This window comes from Talpa europaea, assembly GCF_964194135.1.
Source record: "Talpa europaea genome assembly, chromosome: 3".
Taxonomy (NCBI): domain Eukaryota; kingdom Metazoa; phylum Chordata; class Mammalia; order Eulipotyphla; family Talpidae; genus Talpa; species Talpa europaea.
This window is the reverse complement of record NC_140069.1, coordinates 30,845,918-30,867,916: the sequence shown is the minus strand read 5'-3', so window position 1 is coordinate 30,867,916 and position 21,999 is coordinate 30,845,918. Positions and strand designations below refer to the sequence as shown.

The 21,999-nt window shown below is 45.4% G+C and overlaps 1 protein-coding gene across 1 annotated transcript in view; it reads left to right on the top strand.

Annotated features, from left to right (window-relative positions):
• PTDSS1 (phosphatidylserine synthase 1) overlaps positions 1-19,744 on the top strand; it is a gene marked incomplete at its 3' end in the record, with an annotated part of 53,007 nt that extends 33,263 nt beyond the window's left edge. Inside the window, exons 8-13 of the mRNA XM_084229292.1 lie at positions 647-759; positions 4,283-4,348; positions 9,943-10,042; positions 16,879-16,947; positions 17,607-17,676; positions 19,635-19,744. Coding sequence (XP_084085418.1) covers positions 647-759; positions 4,283-4,348; positions 9,943-10,042; positions 16,879-16,947; positions 17,607-17,676; positions 19,635-19,744 — 528 coding nt within the window. The remainder of the gene's footprint in view (positions 1-646; positions 760-4,282; positions 4,349-9,942; positions 10,043-16,878; positions 16,948-17,606; positions 17,677-19,634) is intronic.
• Between the last annotated feature and the right edge of the window lie 2,255 nt (positions 19,745-21,999).

Sequence of the window (21,999 nt, the reverse complement as noted above, 5' to 3'; positions counted from 1 at the left end):
GCTCAGTGAAGACTGGTCATCTGACACGCTGTGCCAGCATGCTAACCTCTAACCTCAGAGGGGAAGCACCCCTACCCCTAGGTGAAACTTGGGGGCTGACCTTTCAGTCTTCAGAGCTCCCTTTCATTTTGGATTTACTCGGTCCCTGGCATGTTCTGGAGGAGTCAATATCATCTCTCAGTGATGTATCTCATGCTTCTTTTGGTTATCAAAGAGCTTACTTTCCTGCACTCAAACTTCCTGCAGACCTGGCCTGATTTCTGTGAGACTGCATAGGTGCTCCATGGCATGTAATTGTTTTCATAATTTTTGCTGTCCTCAAAGCATCTCTCTCCTTACTGTCCCAACAAATCACCCACGTGACCCAAGGGACAGTCACACAAACCTGGAAACTTGGCCAAATAGCTGATGCCCATACATGCCTCTCTTACCACTCCAGCAACTCTCTCTGCACCCCTGGCTGGTTGGTGTCCATATTGCACTGGCTGTTACCTAGTTTGAATAGCAACCCTCGGAAGACCCCGGAGAGTTCTGAAGATGCTTTGCACATTCCAGTTATTTTTAGCTGTAAAATGTCCAATTAAGAAATCTATGATTATGAGTTAGCACAAAGGATCGAACTGACTAATGTCCCCTTCTTTTTCAGCTGACCGAGTTGAACACCTTCTTCCTGAAACACATCTTTGTGTTCCAAGCCAGTCATCCATTAAGCTGGTGTCGGATCCTCTTTATTGGCTGCATCACGGCTCCCACAGTGAGGTAACTTTGTACACACCTGGCTGTCCCTGAGCACAGCGCCTGCTTTATTTACATTGTTCTGCTAGTTAATTTCCATGAATGAGCATGTTTTCCATGAAAATACCATTTTAAGGAACTATACATCTGAAATATGAAGTAAATATTTTATTCCCAGACCTCAGTAAAATGATGTGAACAAACAGCACTTGATTGTTTTCAAACCATTTTTACAGTCTCCACTGCTGCGGTTCTTTTTTCTTTCTTTCTTTCTTCCTTTTTTTTTTTTTCTGTCTTGTGATATCCCATTTCAAAAAGAATGAGCAGCAGTGATGCCAGTTTTTCAAAATGAGATTATAGGAAAATACAGAAGTTTATATGGTGGATCTGAAGTCCTAAGTGGTGTTATTTTTAGAATAAGACTTTATTAGCTCCTTTAGAACAAATAAGTTCATTTCCTTTTATTTTTAAAATTTGTTTCTAGTTGTGCTTATGGCTATGATTTATTACAGTGAAAGGATACAAGACAAAATCAACAGTGGGAAAAGGCATGTGGGGCGTAGTCCAGATGAAACCAGGTACAGACAACTAAGAGTCTTCCCAGTGGTCATTTCCTTTTCAGAAACCCCTTCCTGTAATCCACCAGGACTGAGCAGCTGAGATAAGCTCTGGTGTTTGTGCTGGTACTCCTGGGATTCTGTTCGGCCCCAGAGATGAGGCATTGTTAGAGACCATCCCTCACATCAGCTCTCAGTGATCTGCCAAGGGAAACATTCTCATTTTTCCTGTTTAGAAATAGCACTTGGGTTTTATAACTAGTACAGAGTTCCAGCATTGATCAGTAGCAACACCAAAGATCTCTGCACAGTTGATACAAATATAAGCGAAGCAGTTAAAAGGGTTAACTTTTCAGAAGCTGTAGGATAACTTAATTCATCATTTTTCCACACATTTGCAAAATAGTCACATGAGGGCCTCACTTACCAAGGGATGTGGCTATTCCTCTTGGTCAAACTGACCCCCCTACTCCAACCAACGCCTCCTCTTGTCATCAATCATTATTACAAACATATACCTATGTACATATCCCCAGATCATGGATTGAATAAACCAAATGAAACACAGCTGAGTCCTGTAGAATTAAGGCCCACAATCCCATCTCTTTTTATCATGAACCAAATAGGAATATTAACAGTTGGGATGCAGGCAACCCTTTCACACTTCCTAGGTTGGGGTCATTGAAGTGGTAACCTCCTAAGTGCTATTACCCACCCCACAACCCCCTTCACCTGTTTCCCCCCAGAACCTGCCTCCATCATCTAAAATTTAATTTTGAGGCTCATGATTGTTTTCAGAAAAGATGAACAGCAAGCAGTTCCTTCAGAAAATTAGGAGCAACCAACAAAGTCAGTACAAAGGGGAAGATGCTGTTTTTTATAAAACAGAATGCAGATCTTAGCTGATTTATCATGGAATTTCGGTGTGGTCAGGATTCTCTGACCCCCAAATATGACAAGCAACCAGTTTAGGTGCTGCCTCTGGAGGGATGGATTATGATTTGGGGGAGTCATGAGGTTGAGTCTGCGCAGTTCTATATAATAGCAACTTGCCACGTATATGGCTCTGGAGCACAGCAACATGTCAAACATTGTACCACAAAACTAAAATACAATTTTAGTTTTGCTTTTGCTACATTTTTTCTAAACCCTGTGGATATGCATATGATCCTTTTTTGCTTAAAAATCAGCCCCCCCCCCTTTTTTTTTTTTTTTTTTGCAATGCTGAGGCAGCTCCCAGTAAGGAGATACTCTTACAAGCTGTTTGGATGGTGGGAGGGCTCCTGTGGTGTTAGCGCAGACATCCCCGGCAGCACATTCCAAGCTCCATGAGCAGAAAGCACTTATAGGCTTTGGGATGCATCACACTCACCGTATTTCTATTTTCTTCCTTTTTGATTTGGCTCTTCGCGCAGACATCCCTGGCAGCACTTTCCAAGCCCCATGAGCAGAAACCACTTATATAGGCTTTGGGATACATCACACTCACCGTATTTCTGTTTTCTTCCTTTTTGATTTGGCTCTTCTGCTTTGAGAAAATGTTTGAGTGAACATTCTTTTAACCTGATAAGATAAAGTGCAGTATAAGGGGTTGGATATAAGTAGAGGGTAAAGTCGATAAACTGGTAAAAGCAAATTAGGTAGTATATATGTGAGGTTAGAGGTAAGCCTGAAGTCTTTACAAGGAGAATTCTGTCCTCGGACCTTTAGGGTGAGGAGGCAATACTTCTTGAATGAGCTGCCTCTGTGGACTGAAATTTAATGCAAAATATTGTGCTCGCGTTTCATATGTCTTTATCATGGCTTTCACCAAATCCTCAAAGGATTCTCTGGCCCCCAAATATGATGAAGTCCTGGTTTATTTATTTTTTTAAAAGATTTATTTATTTATTTATACAAGCACTGGGTACAGTCAGAAGCGTGGGAGGGTGAGAGACTTCACCAGAGCCAGAGCAGGGAACAGAACAGGCAGACTGATGAAATACACTGCTGAGGGGAGCAGCGGGCAGCAGGAGAGGTCTGCGCGCCATGTGGGACCCTCGTCCGGTGGCTGGGAATCGAACTGGGGCTGCAGAGGCTGCGGGCAGCTTTGCAACCCAGCACTCAACCGCTGCGCCACCGGGGAGGCCCACATTTGGATTTTAAAGACGCAGTACACAAAAATATAAAAGATCTCATTATACATTCTCAATATTAAGATGAAATTTTTTCTGTTTCTTTTACTTTTTTTTTCAAGCAACTACTGGGAGACTTAAGATGGTATTTGTGGCTTATATTATATTGCCCTTGGGCGAGTGCTTCACATCACATCCACTTCATTGCCTCTTTTGTCTGATGTTGTCAGTAACATTTAAAGTCATTTAAAGTCTATTCAGCATCGAGAAACAACTAGGGTCCCATTCCGGTTTGTGACACCCAACAATGCACATACACTGTTAAGTAGTTAATGAGAAATAACAGCCCTACCTGAAGTGAAACAATGCAACATTATTTGAAGACCAACTTTTGGTATGTTGTTTCACTTAAAGTGACAGTTTCTGAGAACCTATCAGTGATGTTGAGTGAAGACTTATTGTTTACTCCAGCTTATGATCTTTGTCCTGGAGAGAGCCCAGTGACAGACACTGGTGGTGTCTTCTCACAGACGGAGCAGATGACACTCTCTGTCACCACAGAGGGAGACTAAAGTACCCTCCTGAGCTTGCTTTGGCCCTAGACTATGGGAGTTTGTCATGAATCACGACTCCCTGTGCCAATAATCTGGCTCTTAAAATCTGGTTCCCTCATTCTACCCTGGTTCAGATGCTTAACTTCTTATAGGAATGTTTCAGTGGGCACCGGCCTCCTCATCCCTTAGACCAGGCAGCTTGAGTGTGTGGGACAAGGCAGGATATTTTTTATATCTGCTCTTTAATTAAAAGTGATTTAATTCTATACTGACTTGTTGGTCTTCCAGAAGCTCTCAATGAATTCCACCTTTGTTCTTTCAGACAGTATTATGCATACCTCACCGACACACAGTGCAAACGCGTAGGAACACAGTGCTGGGTGTTTGGGTGAGTAATCTGTTAATATGGAGATTTAAAAATCATTTAGGCCTCTAAATTTCCTTGGTTATTCCTTAGCCCTGAGGTAAGTACTTTCTAATCCAATTTTCCGATAAAGGCAGGTGAATGTGATTTGCTGGTTTTTTATATATTCTTTTATTTTTAACAGTATTTTTTTCTGATTTAGGTTTAGAATAGATTTTTGGAAAATTACAGAAAGGAAACAGAAACTCCTTTCTGAAAAACTGTTAAAAAGTCAGAAAATATTACAGCATTGAACTCTGAGTCCTTGTTTTATTAAATAAACTAGAAAATGGGTTGTTTGAATTCTGTGATGAGTTTGGGATGTGATCTTGTGATGGGCTTACCTACTCTTCATGTTCCTTTCACATCCAAAAGATCCCTCAAAGCAGCTGTTTGTTATTTACTAAGATAGAATTTTATTTTAGAGAGAATGGACACATAGCCACATGGCCATAATTAGTTGTCTTGTTACAGACACAAATACTGTATCTTAATTTGCCATTACTTAAGTGTTTTGACTGAGACCATAGGTCTAGTGTAACCCCCCAAAGTTAGTTGTGACCCTCCTCAGTATCTTGGGTAAGCCATTCTCGTGTTTAAACATCATCAATAATTTACCATGCTGTTTAGCAACCAAAGTCCCAGAGACATTCAAGCAAATCTGTGCTTGAAGTTCATCCGTTAGGTAACTTAGATTCTAGATTTGGTCTGGGTTCTAAATTGACTCCAACAGTATAAAGAAAATTTAATGAAAACCTATAGTAAGGAAGAAATGGTAACTTTCTAAGATTTTTAAACAGAATTTTTTTTTTTCCAATTAACAATATGTTCGTATTGATGAAACTCAGAAAAGAAGAAATTCAAGATCATCCAAAGATGTCTTTTCTTCCAAACATTTCTGTGTTTGTGTGTGTGTCCAGATTCTGGAAGGTTTACGCAAATTAGATTTAGGTGAATCCCTCTTTTCTACCCCCCACCAAAGTCAAAAGGACCATTATCATTTGTTTCTCGTAAATTCTGTGAAGTAAGCTGTTTTCCTACCCAACAGTGATTGCAACTTCAAACGTGATCAGATGGATTGGATCCCCCTTATTTAATGATCTCATGGGAAAGAGCTTTTACACATCTATGAGGGCTTTGCACTTTCCTTCTTTCTGTCTTGTCCAAGGAGGAGGTAATCTCTCTGCCACTTGAGTTCTTCCTGCTGCCACTGAGATGCTTTTTCTACATGTCTCTCCCCCCTGATATTTAAAGGACCTTAGTAAAGTCTTTCTCTACTGCCAGTGGATAATTTTCCACCAGTGTCTCTAAGAAGAAAAGAAGATACGAATCAGAGGGAGAGGTAATGTTACACCACAGTTTCTTTCTAATTAGGCAGCCAAAAATGATAATCCTGGCGGTGGGAGAAATGGCAGAGGTAAACTAGGCCGAGTGTTAGCGCACCCTGCAACAGAGTTGTGCCTGGTTCCGCTTGAAAAGTGATAAAAGAAAATAAAATGCAAAGGAAAGAGATCGTTTGGCTTATTCAGCGTGCTTTGTTGAGATTTGAGCACTCCCAGATTAGTGATACAAAGATTAATGAATCTTGAGAACCAATGGACCACGCTGAAAAATAACAAATCCCTTTTCATAAATCACACACAGCAGGTCTGCCTGGGTGGGTACGAGAACTCTGGCAAGAGCTGCCGCCTGCAGGCCAGTACTGTCAGCGGTGCTGCTGACACAGGAGCCCAGTTCCTGTTTTCCTTTCTGAATATTTGCTCCTGGGAGGCTCCCACCCCACTTTCGCCCCATCCCTCCTCCAGCCTCTCTAATGTCCTCATTTTGTCTTTACTTCCTGATTTCCTTCAAAAAGTAGTAGCTGCTTTATAGCTTTCTTTTCACTGATTTCAGGCTTCAGCAGCCTTCACAAGGGGAGCAGAGATTGAGCACCCCATGCGGGTGACACTCGGAATTTTAACCTCTGGGGAGATGTAAGGTCAGGACTGCCTGAGGCAGCTTTCCCACCATTCCATGTCTTCTTCTCTTAAGAAGGGCACTTTTCTCTTCTGTAAATGTTACGCCCTCAAAAAGTTTGTATTAATTACCTGCGGCTGTAACTAAACATGACTTACGCTGTGCTCTCCTGCAGTTGTACCGTAGATCTGAGCTTTTAAGCTTTATATGCTTGAACGTGCTGTGCACAGCAGAGATAGGACTTCTTCCAGCGAGGGAATAGAAACCCCACCAGGGAGAAAGCTGCAGCATGAAAAAGTTGGCTCCTTCTCTATTTAGAAAGTCACATTAGCCACTTGGGCTCAGTGGGAGTATTGAGACTAGACCCATGTGGACATTCCCTAGATGTGCACCTGAGGTTATCATCTCCATTCCAGCCTGATAATAAGAGAGAATTGGCTCCTTTGTAAAGAAAGGAGGTGTGATCACTTGGTCCTGGAAGCTTTGACTATTGTGGGAGTGAGTTGTCACTTTCCTGGAAAAAGTCATGGGGAGGGTAAGAGCCAGCTTTGCCCAGGGGCCCTAATACTTCCCTTGCTTCTGTCCCAACCTAACAAGTGCCCCATTACAGTGTGCTTCCACTCCAGTAGTCTGTGGCCTTCTCTGTCCAAGGTCACTTCCAAATCTAGAAGTCTTTTCTCCGTCCTTACCTCTCCTGTCTCTCCACAGACTTGCCATCTTGAAACTGCCGTTTTCCTTCCAACCACGATCCTGTTGTCCTACTTCTCTGTTTCTTCTTAGTTTCTTTTGCTGGCTTCCCATTCCTCCCTCATCTCCCCTCCATAGCTTCTTAGAGCTGTGCTGTTGTTCTTGGAGGCTCTTTTTGAAGCACAGGGGAAGGGAGCTCGCTGAGGGGTGTGGACAACTGTAGGAGGGTTCACCCGACTCTCTGCCCATGCCCAGCCCAGCTCAGTTGTCACTTCCTCTGGAAAGCTGCCTTTGCTCACTCTGATCAGAACTAGAGCCTTGCTCCTGAGCCCTGCCCCCATGTGATGATACAGTAGCTGTGTCATGTTACACACATCTGGTTTCCACTCCTGGAGAGTCAGCTCCTAGCTGGCTGGCTCCAGAGTGGCTCACCCTCCCGTTAAGCCATTCCCATGATGCCTTCTTGTGAAGCCAGCCAAGCAGTCTTTGTGGATGCAGGCTGGCATGGTATCATCAGACTCCAAAAGCAGGTTTGTTGGCAAACTGTAAAGATCCTTCGCTTCTCAGAATTGGTTTGTAATGCCCCCTGACACACACACAGTCTTGCACTTCCCTCTCTGAGTATCTATAAGGAGCCTACCGACATTCCTGATCCATTCAGTGCACAACTCTTCACCCTGGACTCTACATTAATAATCACTTTATTTCTTCCCTGTCTCCAAAGAGCAGGCTCCCCAGAGAGGGGGAGCTGGGAGTGTTCCCAGTTCTTCCAGCCCTAGGTCAGGAGTCTCTATGCCATCTCAGGCAGTGGCACTCAGGCAGCTAAAATGTCAGTGTGCTCATGATCAGGAGCACCACTGGCATCAGAAGGGTAGGTGCTCAGATTGAGTTCCATCAAGCCAGTTGACCACCTGGCTCTGACTGATAACCATCTGAGAGCCTTGTATTTATACAGGGTCTCAGAGCCATGCTGAGGGAGGCCTGGGTGACTCAGTGGACTTGAGTATCTAGAAAGCTCTCGCAGTAAATTCCCAGATGTTCTGTCTGACTGAAGGGCAGATAGGTCCTTACTCCTGGGCTTAACATTTCTGTTTGTAGTTCTTTAAGAAGTCCCAGCTGGAGGTCAGACAGTCCTTTTCATGTCCCCTCACAGGCAGCCTCCCCCTCACCAGGCAGCTGGAAGGAGCCAAAGTGTAGCTGCCCACATAGCTGTCAGCTCCCAGGCTAGGCCTCAGGATGACTGGGAAACGCAGCCCTCAGGCCTCCTGTCTACCCCAGCTAAAACCATGCTCTCTCACACTCGCCATCCTTTGAGGGTAGGGAAGACAAGCCTGAAATACTCAGCCAACCACTCTTAAACCTAGTATGGTTGGGACTCTGGGGAAAGACACAATCAGATGTTCTGAAGATAAAGACTTTTTCTGCTTTACTGAAGTGGTTCCAGTTCTAAGTGTTCAGCTGTTTAGAGCCATCCATAGCCTGGATGATGGCACCAAGACCGCCTTTGTGTATGTCCGTGTTGGAGGGGGTCCCTTCTCACCTGTGTGACTGTACATTCCCTAATTGTCCAGATTCTATCTCGAGCGGGGAACGCCTGAAGTGGGGTATCTGAAATCAGCCTGCTTAGGCAACTAAGGATCACATGACCAGGCACCCCACCATCCCCTCATCTGTTCTTACCGTCAAGCTCTGAACCTTTGTAGAGGTCTGATTTTTATATTCATAAATGAAAATATAGAACACAAGAGTGACTTTTTTCTATGATGTTTTAATTAGTGGGTTAAACATAATCTTTAAAAAAACATTTTTGTATTTTGTGAAATTGCTTACAAATCAAGAGCAGATATTTATGTTGTCAGTGAAAACAGAGGATATTGAATCTGGAAGTCCTTAGAAGGCTGGGAGGGGGTAAGGTTGCTTCCTTTGGAGTTACTGGAAGGCTCAAACTTGTTCTGGACAGCTGGAGGGCAGCCTTGGTGCCCAGGGGTGGAAGGAGGCAGATACCAGCCTGAGACCAGGAGAAGCCTCCCGGCAGCTGGAGAGGCTGAGCGATGGAATGAGCCACCCAGGAAGGTGGTAGGCTCCCTGTGCCAAGAGGGCTTCGACACAGATGCGACCATCCCTGCTGGTGGTCACAGAGACTCTGAGTCAGATGCCACCAGGTGGCCCAGATACTCAAATGTGAAAGTTGAGATTTTAGTCTGGGAGGAAGAAGTAAAAAAAAAATGTTAGGATTTCTGGGGAGGGCGGCAGGATGAACAGGCAGAGTGCAGAGGATTTTTAGGGCAGTGAAAATGCTCGTATGATCCCGTAATGGTGGGTACATGTTAGTGTACATTTGCCCAAACCCTATATAGAGCATACGATTCTGCGAGTGAACCTTACGATACACCATGGACTTGGGAGGAAAATAGTGTGTTAATGTAGCTTCATCAGTTGTAATAAATGCACCTCTGTGGGGGTGGGGAGAGACTGCATGTGGGGAGCATTGGGTATATGGGAAATTTCTGTCCCTTCTTTTCAATTTTGCTGTGAATCTAAAACTGCTCAAGAAACAGTCTTGAGGCAGCTCTCCTCCCTGCCCACCTGTGACTATGCGCGTGTCTCTCTTTTCTCTCCTTTTCCTAATAAACCTATTCTTTTAAAATGCAAAGGTAAAATAAAATAATTTTTAAAGTCTTAATAAAAGGAAAAGGGGGTAACAATATAACTAACTTATAATTAAATCACATACATACTGTTTCTGAAGAAAGTGCAGTGGGCTAGAACATTGTCATTTTGTAGGGGACCAGCTACTAGTTTTTAGGACAGGAATCTTGTGACCAGCTACACTTTTTGATGAAATAATGTACAATTTTGGTGGACTAATGTATATTTCTATCAACATGTATGCTCCAGCATGAAATATTAATATTTAACCTCTTGTTTTCTAACAGGGTCATTGGCTTCCTGGAAGCCATCGTCTGCATAAAATTCGGACAAGATCTCTTCTCTAAGACCCAAATACTCTACGTCATGCTGTGGCTTCTTTGCGTGGTAAGTTAATACTTCTTTTTACCCAGAAGTCTCTCTGAAGTTCAAGACTGAAACACATATTGAACCACACAGCAGCCTAAAGGAATAGCCTTGGCTGGTTCTGGCCTGATGCTCTCAGCAGACACAACATATTTGTGTTTATGAATTTGTCAACCTGTACTAAGAATTTCAGGCCTGCCCTGAAGGGACAAGGCTAGTTACAGAGCTCTAGAACATACATATATATATATATATATATATATATATATATATATATATGTTCTGGCTCTGGTGAATTTTCTCACCCTCCCACACTTCTGACTGTACCCAGTGCTTGTATAAATAAATAAATTTTTTTTTAAAAAAAAGAAATCGATCTTAGCCAACTTAAACATTTGTGTCTGTCCCTCTTAGTTATATTATTTTGGGAAAAAGTCTAATTTTACATTTATGCTTAAGACCCTTTGTTTTACTTGGTCTAAAAATTTATCTGGGCTTTTTTATAATCATAGAAAATTTCAAAGGTATTTGGAAGTAGATGGAACAGATGACCCCTCATGTGCCCATCAGTTTCCACAATTAGCAGCCATTTCTTTATAAACCTTATTCACTATCCTGACCCCAACTTATTTTCAAGCTGATCCATCTTTAATATTTCAGGATGTCTCTCTCCAAGAAGATAAGAATGCTTTGTTTATTGCAAGTGCCATGCAGTTATCATAGCAGAACAAGATTTAACATTATTTCTTAATACTATCAAATATCTAATCCATGTCCTAATTAATATTTTCTTCAATTTTATACTTTTTAGCAGTTTATTGAAATCCACATTCACTCATTGTACCTGGCTGGCATGCCTTACAAGCTTCTTCATCTGTAGTTTTCCTTCTGTCTCTAGCTCACTCTCCTTTGCAGTTTATTTGTTGGGGAAAAAACAGTTCTTTTGTCCCGTAGATTTTCCCACAGTCAGGATTTTGCTGATTCCATTCTATACTGTAACTTAACAGATTTCTTTGTCCTGTGTATGTTTTTTAAATTGGTAACTGGAACAAGAGGTTTAAAGTGTTTCTATTGCCTTCCATGGTGTCTATTTTTAGGGCTACTTGTTAGACATCCTGATGGTGCCAGGGCGCCTTGAGCCTGTTCTGCCCTGTTTTTATCTTGAACAATAAAGAGGGAATAATGATGTCCTTTGTACTTTAACTCCAGAATTAAGGCTTGAATATATTTTTTACATCCCAGTGAGATGAGATAGAAGGATCATTTAGGGGAGTTTGTCAGATGCTCCTGGAGATTTCAACCATGCGCTACTCAGATTTCTCAGAGACCTACTGCAGAGGAGGACAGAGGTAGTGCTGCCCTCACCTAGCCCCGAGGGCTGTGAGGACCACAGAGAGGTTGAGGCAGGCAAGACTCCTGGGACATGGTCAGAAGCCCACTTCTCAAAACAGCCCAGCACAGGCCCCTGCACATAGCTCTCCCTCGGGCCTCAGTAGCCAGAAAGATCCCAAGAAAGATCTCTCTGGTTCGCCCAGCCTGCAGGTACCCCTCCAGTCTCTCTTTAAGTTTTAGAGACTCTGTTTTACGTATACGATGTTTAGCATACACTACCTTCTGTCGGTCATTTTTGATTTGTCCTTGTGTCTTTGCAATTGTAACTTGATTGAGGACATGAATCACTTTCTATGTTCCCATTGATCACTACTTCATTGGCCTGGTCCCTTCTAAGCCTGTCATTCATCCACAAAACATCAGAGCTGCACCTGGTGCTGGACTCACACAGGTAGACGATGGTGATGATAAAATTGATTAACGCTTTCTATGTGCTAGCCATTTTCACAAGTTGCATTTTGACTTTCACTTTGCAGGAAGAGACTTTATTATCCCTCTTTTATAGAAATAGAATTCCTCTTTTATAAAGAAATAAATAAGGCTCAGAGAGCTTCACTAATCTGCTCAAGGTCACACAGTAGGTAGCACAGCCACCTACTGCAGAGGAGGACTCAAACCCAGTCTAGCTAGAGAATTCCAGCCCCCCCCTCCAAGAGACTGTAAGTCCAAATGGGAATTATCCATGCAAATGACTTATGTTAATAGGTGAGGAATATTATGCAGACTGCATGTCCTTGGAGCTGAAGGAGCATGAGGGTTCCAGACCAGCCTGGGAGGGGGTAGCTGGGAATGCTTCCTGGAGGCACGCAGGATCTTAGAGGATTGCAGTGAATGGGGCCCCTATCACTCCAGTGGACCTGCTGGAGCCTAGAGGGCTGTTTCTGTCATTCTTCACATTTGCAGATCACAAAGTCCTGTTACTCAGCGAGTAGCCCATCTCCATCCCCCTTCTCCATTTCCACCACCTCACTGGCTGTCTGATCAGCCAGTGAGACTGATCACCCCATTTTGCCTTTGACAGAATGGATATTCTGTCTGCTGGTGCCAAAGTAATTTTATCCAAAATCCATATGCTAATCTCTTTCCCCTGCTTAGAAACCATTCCCTATTGTTGGGGGCTTAAGAGGGTTCAGTAATATACCATTTTCCTGCACCCACATTCAAAAGAATTAAGAGATAGGTCTGTGAAAGGATGTGGAGATCAGAATAGGATCTTTGTTACTGAGAAATCACTTTTTGCATTTTGCATTTTGATTTTCACACTTTGTGGGAAGGTACTTTATTATCCCTCTTTTATAGAAAGAGAATTTCTCTTTTATAAAGAAATAAATAGCTTTAGATGCTCAGTAACAAAGAGGCTTCCTAACAGTAGACCCCAGAATTAGACACACTTATCTCCAGCCCCAGGAAGCAGGCCTCCCCGTCTCCCTGGTGGCCTAGCCCCATGGGGAAAACAGCATGTGCCGAGCCTCCTTGACTAACATTCCCCAGCCCTGAGAGGGCTTTCCCTCCCTCCCCCTCGAGTTGGGAGACAGGGGTTGGGGGGAAGCAGGATTACCACAGGGAAGCTCCAGCTCTGTAGAAGGAAATATCGAGAGGGAGAAAGGATTCCCACTACAAAACCTACCGGTGGAAATAGGAAATCTTGCCTGTGTGATTAGGACCATCATTATCTAGATCATTTGTCATACCACACCCACCTGTGCCCTATACTCAGGCTGCATCCAACTGCTCGTAGTTCTCTCAGTGGTCATTCTTCCAGATTTCTCTTGCCTTCATACACAGTGCTTCCTTTGCTGGATCTGAATACTCTTCCCTGCCTCTCTCCCCCTGATTCTTTATACCCGAACACCAAACTTAGTTTATGCCCTTATGAAATACACCTTGTCTTCCAGGGAAGACTAGTTAATTCTCTCCTGGAGAACTAGTCACCCTTTCTTCATATATCTTTGAGTTCCAACCCCAGTGACTGTACCCTGTCTTGTTTATAACTTGTCTCCTCAACATTGTACTTCTTGCTCTCAAAGAGTAAGTTTTCATTGTTCTTTGTCCTCACTGACACTAGCACAGTGCCTGGTGGATGCAAACACTCAGGAAATACATGAAGAATAAAGGAATTTGTGCAGGAGACAGAGACCAGGAGAATTACAGGCTGACTGAGAGGCAAGCAGACAAGAAGGTGGGCCAGTGCCCAGTGTCCCAGGAAGATGGCAGCCTGTTTGGGCGTGAGAGTGAGGAAAGCTAACATGCAGAGAAGAGGACAGGGGCATCTCCTTAGGCTTTGTGTGTCTGAAGTTGCAGGCTAAAGGTTTTTCAGCAAGAAAAGCCTTTCTCGACCTCACAGAGAAACCTGTAGAGGGATGGAGAGTCTAGCAGAAAGGAAGATGAAAGAAGTATGTGGTCTGAGGGGTTTGCAGGGCCCTAGGTGAGAAATGACTGAGGCTGAACCAAAGCTACCTGTTCTAATAACAAACTGGGTATATCAGAGAGGCTGTTGAAAGGAGATGAATTTGGTTCGGGAGCACTGGAGTTGGAGAAACCTTTAACACTTAAAATTTCTTGTATCGTTGAAAACTCTGGTCTCTGATAATCTTGGAAAGACTTGATCAGCGGCGGAGGTGAGAGAGTTGGGAGCTACTGGATTAGGTAAGAGTTGGGGGAACACAGCATGGGGATGAGGATGGAATTTGGGGGAGCAGCTACATGTGGAGGCCAGGCTGAGGCTGAGAAGCTGTCAAGTATTATCAGTGATGAGTGCCATGGAGGTGGGCCTGGCTTGAAAAGAGGCCATCTCTAGAAGGATTAGTGGTCTCCAGTGACTCACATTTATTAAAGAAGAAGAATGGAAACAAGGAATGGTACTTTTTCATATTTATGAGAGATCAAGATTGATTTCAATAGTGAGGTGAGCACTATTCAATGAGAACGTGAGGTTATGCCATGCCTTCCACACTACTTAAAAGCAACACCCCTAATTATTTCCCTTGCGTAATGAGACAACACATCCAGAATGTGAGATTAATGTGGAAGCAAAGACCACTTGTGCTGGTGAATAGGTCCTCATAAGCTTGGATGCTCATGTCCCCCACAGAGAGGTCAAGCCGGGGCTCAGGCCCCCATGGCCTCACACCCATCGTCCTGGAATACCTTGGAACTTGTTCCATGTATTTTTCTTCTCTCACTAAACAAAATCTGTACAGTGGCTATTTTAAATCCAGGCCTTGACATTTTTAAGTAGGTACTTGTGTAGATTTGCACAGGTGTGATTACAAACCCATAAATTACATGCCTTTTGTCTCCAAGTGTAAAATGGGCCTCCTATACCCAGATAAAGGGGTAAATCTGGCACCCACAGCAGACCCTTTGTGTGGCGGTTGTGATGATAAGCACTTGTCGCTCACCACCTGTTGGGGTTTGTATGCCCGGCTGCAAAGCCAGTGCTGCAATCTGTCTGCTGCTGGAGCCCCTGCCACCCTCTCTGCCAGGTGTGTGCCAGTGAAGTCAGAGCCCCACACGTCTGCCCTCTGGTGGACAGAATTCACAATGACAGCCCAACCCTCCTGGCTCCCGGCTCCCGGCTCTAGTGGAAGGACCGCTGCTCTGGCCAGTGTCCCCACCCCCATGGCACTACCACTGTCGTCCTGCTGGCCCTGAGCCCCAGAATGGCCTGATTTGCACTGTAAAGGACATGCCTCGTACAGACATTTACTCACTGCTAGTCCTTCACTTGTCCCTACTCTTTCCGTGAAGGAAGGTGGTAGGTGTATATCTAAGCAAGTGCTAGACTGTGTTCAAGGTGAGAAGTCGTTTTCATTTTATAATTTTTTTCATTTATTTATACAAGAACTGGGGTACAGATCAGATGCACGGGAGGGTGAGAAGATTCACCAGAGACAGCGCAGGTTAACAGAGCAGGCAAACTGATGAAATACACTGCTGAGGGGAGCAGCGGGCGCTACAGGAGAGGTTTGCTGCCCCATGTGGGACCCTTGCTGGCTGGCTGGGATTGAACCAGCACTGCAGAGGCTGTGGACAGCTTCACAGCGCCATGCTCAACCACCTGTGCCACCAGGGGAGGCCCCATCTTAAAATTTTAACACATTAATTATCTGTTTCACTTTTTGATAGTGGGATGTGAGCTTTTTAAAAAAAGAAAAAAGAAAAAAGAAAATGCCTGCTCCATCCATATATATGCCCCTTTGCATATGGGTTTACTATAAAATGAGGTGAGGGTCCTGTTTGTGTTTCTTGTTATCTCTCCCTCATTGTCAGGGATGAAATGGAAGGGGAAGGCCTGTGGGATCACATGAGCGCCTTTCTTTTTTGACACTGAAGAAGACGAGAGGACACTATACACCAGCAGACAGTACATGGGATTGACTGAAAGGAAGTGGACCAGAGCTAGACAGCAGGCTGCAGAGGTGGCAGTGCAAAGCCTCTGCCTCCCCCATGCTCCACCCCAGATGGAGCCATGTAGCCACTGCCGCTCCTGGCTGATCCCACCATGCTTTTCTTTCTCTGGGATGGATGAGTGGTTAGAGACCTACAAGTGTGCAGATACAAAGTTACCGCTTATCGTGATGGCCACCCCTAAAACTTGGGTCAAGAGATATCCGTGCTGGCTCCGGTTCTAACACACACTAGCTCTGTGTCCTTGACAAGGCCATCTCCCCTCCTCTGAGAAATGAGGGGAGCTGGAGTTAATGAACTCTGAGGTGACCCTCTTAAAAAGATCCAAAGTTGTGATTCTTGGGAATAGTAAAAATGATGCCCTCAAGAAGTGAAGGTTCCAGCATGACCCCACAGCTATACCTATGGTTGGGACTAGGTAACAGGACCCCAGCAGGAAATGCATAGGAAGAGGCGATGGTTAGACAGTGAAGATGGTTTAGTGTCAAAGATTCCTTAGAGATGAAATTCTAAAGCACGGAAATCCTGAAGAAATTTAACGGTGCAACAAGCAGTCATTTTATTTTGGCTGATTCACTTGCAGATGGGCAGGTAAGGCCGGCAATACTGTGGCCCACGCTTCTCCATTCTGAAGTCCTCTTCCCACAGAAGCTGACAAACCGAGACCTTTAACTCTCTCCAGTGAGGGGGCACAGTGGCGAGGATGGGTCTTGAAAACCAGTAACGAGGTTCAGGAGAACCTGCCATGCTGTCAAACATGCACCCCACCTTATCCTGCTTGTGAAGATGACCTTGTATTCCAGCATAGTCATGAGCAGTGACTGTGGTCTCATCCTAACTCCTTGTCAGAAGCTTCGGGCTGCATCCTCCACTCATCTCCTCATGTTCCATGCCTGCCACGTCCAGCCATTTTGTAGCAGACGACCCAGGAGAGGTGGCAGGGATGCACCGAGCTGTCTCATGAATGCCCACCCAAAACCTGGAGTTGTGGCAAATGGAGTTTTTTTGTGCAGCATCATTTCTAAAACAGTTTTGTGCTCGTCTTTCCCTTCTAGGCTTTCACCACCTTCCTGTGTCTGTACGGCATGGTCTGGTATGCAGAGCACTATGGTCACCGAGAAAAGGTACAGTCAGGGAGCAGAGAGAGTCCTTGTTTAAAGCAGGCATGTCCTGTGTGGAGCCTTTGCCCAGAGCATGGTCATGGGGGTGCCGGAGCTTGGCAGGAGCTATGAGAGTCCGACTTGCCCCTCTAGACACCTGTCCAGTTCAGGATTCATTCCCGAGCCCCTGATGTCCATGTCAGTGACTGCCCTAGCCTGTAGGTCTGTATTTTTATCCTTTTATAAGGAGTTGAAAACTTTCAACTACATGCTTGTTTAAACAAGAAACTCGGGGGGAGCCAGTGTTTGGACACCCAGGTTTTATTCAGGTCTCTTCCTGTGACCCACTTGGGGTTCCCCATCACAGCACCCACCTTTTGGTAGGGGTGAAGGTTAAATAGAGAAGAGATGTGAACGATTGAAGCACTGCAGCCATCTTGGCAGCTGTACTATTTTTAAGTCAAAATAACAGCTTTCACCCTTTAGTCTAAGCAACTAAAGGCACTTTTTAGATGTATTCTGCATCACCTGCCAGCTAGCCTTGGTTTTACAGCTGAGAAGTATAGGCATAAAGAGGGGTTCACACTAGAGAGACGGGGACCCAGCAGCCTCACTTTTTGCATGGCCACCCCTCATCCCCGGGGTCCTGAAAATTCCAGGACTGAAACCTCCTCTCTTCCTAGACCTACTCAGAGTGTGAAGATGGCACCTACAGTCCGGACCTCTCTTGGCCTCACGGCAAAGGTACAAAAGGTATATCTTTCTTAAGTTTATTGTTTAAAACTTTTGGGGGCCTCTCCCACCCAAGTAAGGAGATTTAGAGTCAATCTTTCTCTTCTGATTATTGGTAAACACATACCTGAACACTCAGCAGCATGCCGTCTGTTAATTATTAATGAAACGAATGTGTAGAGTACTCGAAGGATCTCCCCAAAATAACTTGCTTCAGAAGAAAAGGCTAAAGGCTCCCCGTAGCGCTGCCTTTTCTGGCGTGAAAGCATACCAATGCCCCTTCCACCTCAAGCACCTGAGCTGCCGGGAAGGTTCTTCCTCATGGCTTTCCTGGTGAGTGAAAAGGGTTAGGGGGAGTTGTGTGCCAGGAGGGGCCTTATAGCAGTGGTGGATCGATGGCATCAAATTTCTTCAGGAGGCAGCCAGGGTCAGGTGGTTTCTCAGTGGGCTCAGGTACCTCCCATTGGCCTTTCTCCAAAGAGCATTTTGGAAAGATTTGGGGTCACCTGGTTTTTTAAAATAATTAGGCTTGTGCAGTCATGATGCTGAGGAGGTTGTACTGCACGGCAACTCTTTGCTGATTCTCCTGTGCTGAAGGGGGCTTGACTGCAGGGAGAGCATCACTAATACCAGAGTCTGACTTGTAGCTCACAGGCTTGCTGAGAGAAGCAGCGGCCCAGGGAGAGGAAGGCACTGCTGTGGCATCACTCTCCTGAGTTCTTTGGGGTCAACCTTCATTAGAGTTCTCCGAAAACACAAGCCAGCACCCTGCTGAGCTTCTGGGAGCCTTATTAAAGTGGTTTCTCCTGAATCAGGATGTCAGTCAGTGACTTGTTCTGGGAGGCTGGTAGAAGTGGGCGTAGGGGTTCCCCAGAGCTCCCTTATTCAGAACTATTGCCTTGCAGGTCCACTCTTGACACTTCTCCCTAAAAAGACAAAAAAGATGCAAGCTGCAGTAGGGATAGATTTAATGGCAGAGAGATATTTAAATGAACGATACCCAGTGACAAAAGGAAAACCTTTAAAGTGGTAAAAGATTCTCTGTGACCAAGCCAAATACTATTTACAATGGAGACTAAAACTCTGGCAACTTGGATGATTTCCTTTTGGGGCCAGGTCTAAGCCCTGGAGTGCAGAAGCTTTGGCTTGGCTGAGAGGCCCAGGACTAGGCCACATTCCTGGTCTTGAGGGCAGAGCTAACCCAGTGCCAGGAAGTTCCTCTGACTTCCCAGGCCTTCCCCCCCCTCTTCTCAGAATACCCCACCCCAGCTCCCTGGATTCAGCCTTCCACCTGGCTCGTGCCTACTGATTGCTCAGCGCTCAGCCCACCGAGGAAGTCTTGCCCCAACTCCAAAACAATACAGTGCCATCAGTGATGTTGGCCCCTTGGCTTGTGAGCATCTTGGGGGCAGGTAGCACCTTCAGTGTATGAGACTCTAGGGCACTCTGTCCTGAACAGCAGGACCCCAGGAGGCTTCCAGATCCCACTGGAGAAAGCAGGTAATATCTTTAGCTTTGTGAAGGTAAGAATCCCTTCCAATGCAGGGATTAGAAACTCTGGTGTGTGGCAGGTCAAGGTGTGGAAATCTAGGTGATGCTTCCTTGGCTGCAAGGAGAGGAGGCACCTCCGTGTGGTCTAAGTGTTCATTGTTCCTTCTGTGTACCCTCACTCTGGCCCCCCTCACCACCACCCCAGTGCACTACATACTGTGAGTGTGGCTGCCTTCAGGACCCCCCAGCCCTTACCGCCGCCGGGGGCTGTCGCCTTGCCTACCCAAGCGCAGGCTGTGCTGGTTCAGTGCTAGGGTTTCTGAGCTTGCCTGAATTTATTAGTGAGGCCACTAGGTGGTGTGCAAGTATCAGCGGAAGAGCTTGCACTTCCCCAGCAGGCCTGCGGCCACTGGAGAACTAGTGAAGGGGCGGCCAGTCCCAGGCATCCGGTGGCCCTCATGACTACAGCTTCTGCTTCTTCTGGCCAGGTTCTGAGGACAGCCCACCCAAGCACCCAGGCAACAACGAGAGCCATTCTTCCAGGAGAAGGAATCGACATTCCAAGTCAAAAGTCACCAATGGAGTTGGAAAGAAATGAAAGATGCTGGTTGAACAAAGATGTTCCAGAGAGTGCCTAGAACGGGGAGGGAACGGAACTCATTCAGACCTCCCTGTTAGGTCTAAAACCAACAGTGCAAACGGGAAGAGAGGGGACTTGGGGGGGAGGGGCCATTATCGGAGCGTGTAAGCCTTGTTTCCACGCAGACCTGGCCACAGCGGGCAGGTCACTGCTGGGTACTTGGCCAGTTGGGGAGTCTCTTCTAACTCCAGCCCTTGGCATGCGGTCACCAGGAGCCGTGCAGTGTGGCATGGAGAGGTAGTTCTTTACTCACAGTTGCCAAGAGCAGCTTTGTGCTTACGTGTGTTGTGGATGCAGTTGACACACTTCCACATGGATGAGGCGTTCACTATATGGCTAATGGACTGGTCATCAGTTTTTAATTTTATGAATCTGCCTTTCTCTCTGAGTGACTGGTTGATGTTCAGGCTACTTTACTGTCTTTTGTTGTTATTTGTTTTTATGTCAGGATACTTAAAAGTCTTCAGAAGCCACTGCTGAACTGGAATGGGGAAAGGTTTCCCTCTCTTCTGAAGAAAAGAGCAGGAGAGAGCTTTTATATTACTATTTAGCAACCTCAATCTCCTTTTAGGACCTTAAACCACATGGCAAGTGAACCAGTCCAAGGAAAGTTTAGCTACCGACATCAAATTCTGGCCTTCCAGTCAGAACCCCTATGTTCCGTTGCACATGTCATTTGTCCCAACTCCCCCACAGTGTACAGAAGTGAGCCTGTTGGAGAGGCATGAACACCATGGCTTCTCCCCCCCAGCCAGGTGCCTTCTACATTTTACTTGTCCTCCTTCCATGGTGTACTGCTGACGTTGTCTTAGTCTCACGTGAGGTGCTGGTGAGTATTACCTTTCATCCGTGCCATGCGCTAGGCCTTTACCCCAATAATTCACCTCCGATGGATCCCAGTTTTAAATAAAACAATTGACGTTAAAGCCCATCAAAGATCTGTCTCTGTAAACTATTCCTTTCTCTGCATCTTGCAAAGGTGTGCATCTTCAGTGGTATTTTCCATCATTGTATTTTTAGCCATCACTGTATTTTTCAAGACTTTAGGATAATATGAATTAATAGGTGTGTTTTATAAAGTGACAAGAAAAAAGGAAAACATGTAGAGGGTTCACACACAGATATGTCTGATTTCTTAACCTGCCCAAGTAATCAGCAGGAAATGAACAAGAGAATCATGGCTTTTCACTCTGCTAATGGTTACATCATCCAAGTTGGAATTTTTTCTCCAAGTGGCCAGTACCCAGCTTATAGACATAAATTTACTGAAAGCAATCCCTTTGTTCCCTCATTTCACAGAGCACAAAGGTTTCCCATGTCTTTTCCCCCTTTAAGGAAATCTTTAACCATAGAAGTGTCATGTTTTTCTTTTTCTGTCAAGGAATTCCAGGGTGAAGGGGTTAAATGAATCGTGCAGCCCGGGGTCACATCCTGTGCTCGGGCCACCGCTTGGTAGAGAGCCTCACACAGACTTGCTCCAGAGCTGACGTGCAGTTCAGAGAGGCGTCAGTGGTGGCCAGGCCGAAGCTACCTGGGAAAGGTGGCTGTGGCGGGCACAGCTCTGCACTTCCCCACTCTCCAGCTATCCTTGCCATCAAAGCACCAAGAGAGACCAAGAGGTGATGCTTCATAAACCCGCTTGCACTCTAGGACCCATCTAAGACCCTTCTGTAAACAGGCACAGTGTAAAACTTTATTTTACTTTGAAATCATGATTTGTCTGGTTTATCCTTGCACACTGCCTTCCTGAGCCCCAAGTGCTGCTGTCTGCTGGTGTCCTAGCACAGCCATCGTCCACCTCCGCTCTCCTTCCGCAGGCCTGGGCCACAGTCCGGAGTGCTTCCAAGTCCGTTTTCCAGAAGAGTTGGGCGTGGCACTCGCAGACCCTTCTGATGAATGGCCGGTCCCACTAAGGAAGCGTGTTCCTTTCCCCAAGAGCAGCACAGAGGGAGCAGCCCTGTAGCACGCCCTGACTATCTTTCCTGTGGGTTATTCTAAAAACAAAGCACACAGGAGACAATTTTCCCTGCATGGCTTTGTACAAAAAGCCTGGGAAGTCCTCAGATCCTTTCCACGCTCTTTCTTTGAGTCGACTTTCTTTGTCCCCTTTCTGGAAACGCTCTTCACAGTGGCTGCAAAGCCAGGGCTTTCGTGACCGGCCAGGACCACATTGCCATTCCTCCTAGAAACCGTGCTGCTGGATTTGGCCTACT